Below are 811 nucleotides of genomic sequence, written 5' to 3' on the forward strand. Positions count from 1 at the left end.
GGCTCACGTGTAGGAAAGCAGGTTGATATCGTAACAGCCATCCACCTAAAAAAGAGAGCGACCCTCGGTCCCTGCACAGCACCATGGCTCTGCCGGGACACCTCACCCCAAACTCCCACCCCATCCCGTGGAGAGGGCTCCCCCAGCAAGGCCAGAGCTCCTGCGAGCAGGGTGGCGGGACTCACGTCAAAGCGCCCGATGCGGGCAGCTGCCTGGCGAGCCCGGATCACCTCCGTCAGCACCCACATTTGCTGGACCTCTGTTGACACCTTCTCCGGGTCAGGGAGTTCCTGGAAAGAAGCAGGCACAATGCTGTGGAGCGGGGATGCCCTGGATGGGCCGGGTCACCCCGGGCTCGGGCAGAGGTGTGGCTGGATGGCTGTGCCCCCCCCAAGAGCCGAGCACTATCACGATGGTGCCCACATTCCCGACCTGCTGGTGGTTTCCCAACGTGGGGTGAGCAGAGCTTTGCCCTAGGAAAACAGGCAGCTGGGGAAACGGGTGACCCTGAGCCCCGGGTGCCACGGTGCCGATGCAATCCGTCTCTGCTGGCGGGCATCCAGGGCGAGGACAGAGAGCAGATCGCTGGCTAATGATTAAAAACTTAATCGCACAGTCCAGAGTTTCCCAACAGCCTCCCTCTGTGGCGTGCCCCAGGCTTGGTGACAGAAACCCGGTCCCAGGTGCCAGTTCACCCCGGGGACCTTTAGCCAGGCAGGACTCGTGGGCTCAGCAGCAGCTCTCCAGGCTGGGGTGAAGCTCCGTGCCGCTTCTCCCCTGCCTGGCCCTGCCGGCGGGTCCAGGCTCGCGG

The 811-nt window shown here is 63.9% G+C and overlaps 1 protein-coding gene across 1 annotated transcript in view; it reads right to left on the reverse strand.

Annotated features, from left to right (window-relative positions):
• Nucleotides 1-3: 3 nt before the first annotated feature.
• The window catches only part of NICN1 (nicolin 1), a gene marked incomplete at its 5' end in the record, with an annotated part of 2,294 nt that continues 1,486 nt past the window's right edge, over nt 4-811 (reverse strand). Inside the window, 2 exons of the mRNA XM_009703616.1 lie at nt 4-45; nt 186-290. Of these exons, the coding sequence (XP_009701918.1) occupies nt 4-45; nt 186-290 (147 nt within the window). The remainder of the gene's footprint in view (nt 46-185; nt 291-811) is intronic.

This window comes from Cariama cristata, unplaced genomic scaffold (assembly GCF_000690535.1).
Source record: "Cariama cristata isolate BGI_N322 unplaced genomic scaffold, ASM69053v1 scaffold30747, whole genome shotgun sequence".
In the NCBI taxonomy this organism is placed as follows: domain Eukaryota; kingdom Metazoa; phylum Chordata; class Aves; order Cariamiformes; family Cariamidae; genus Cariama; species Cariama cristata.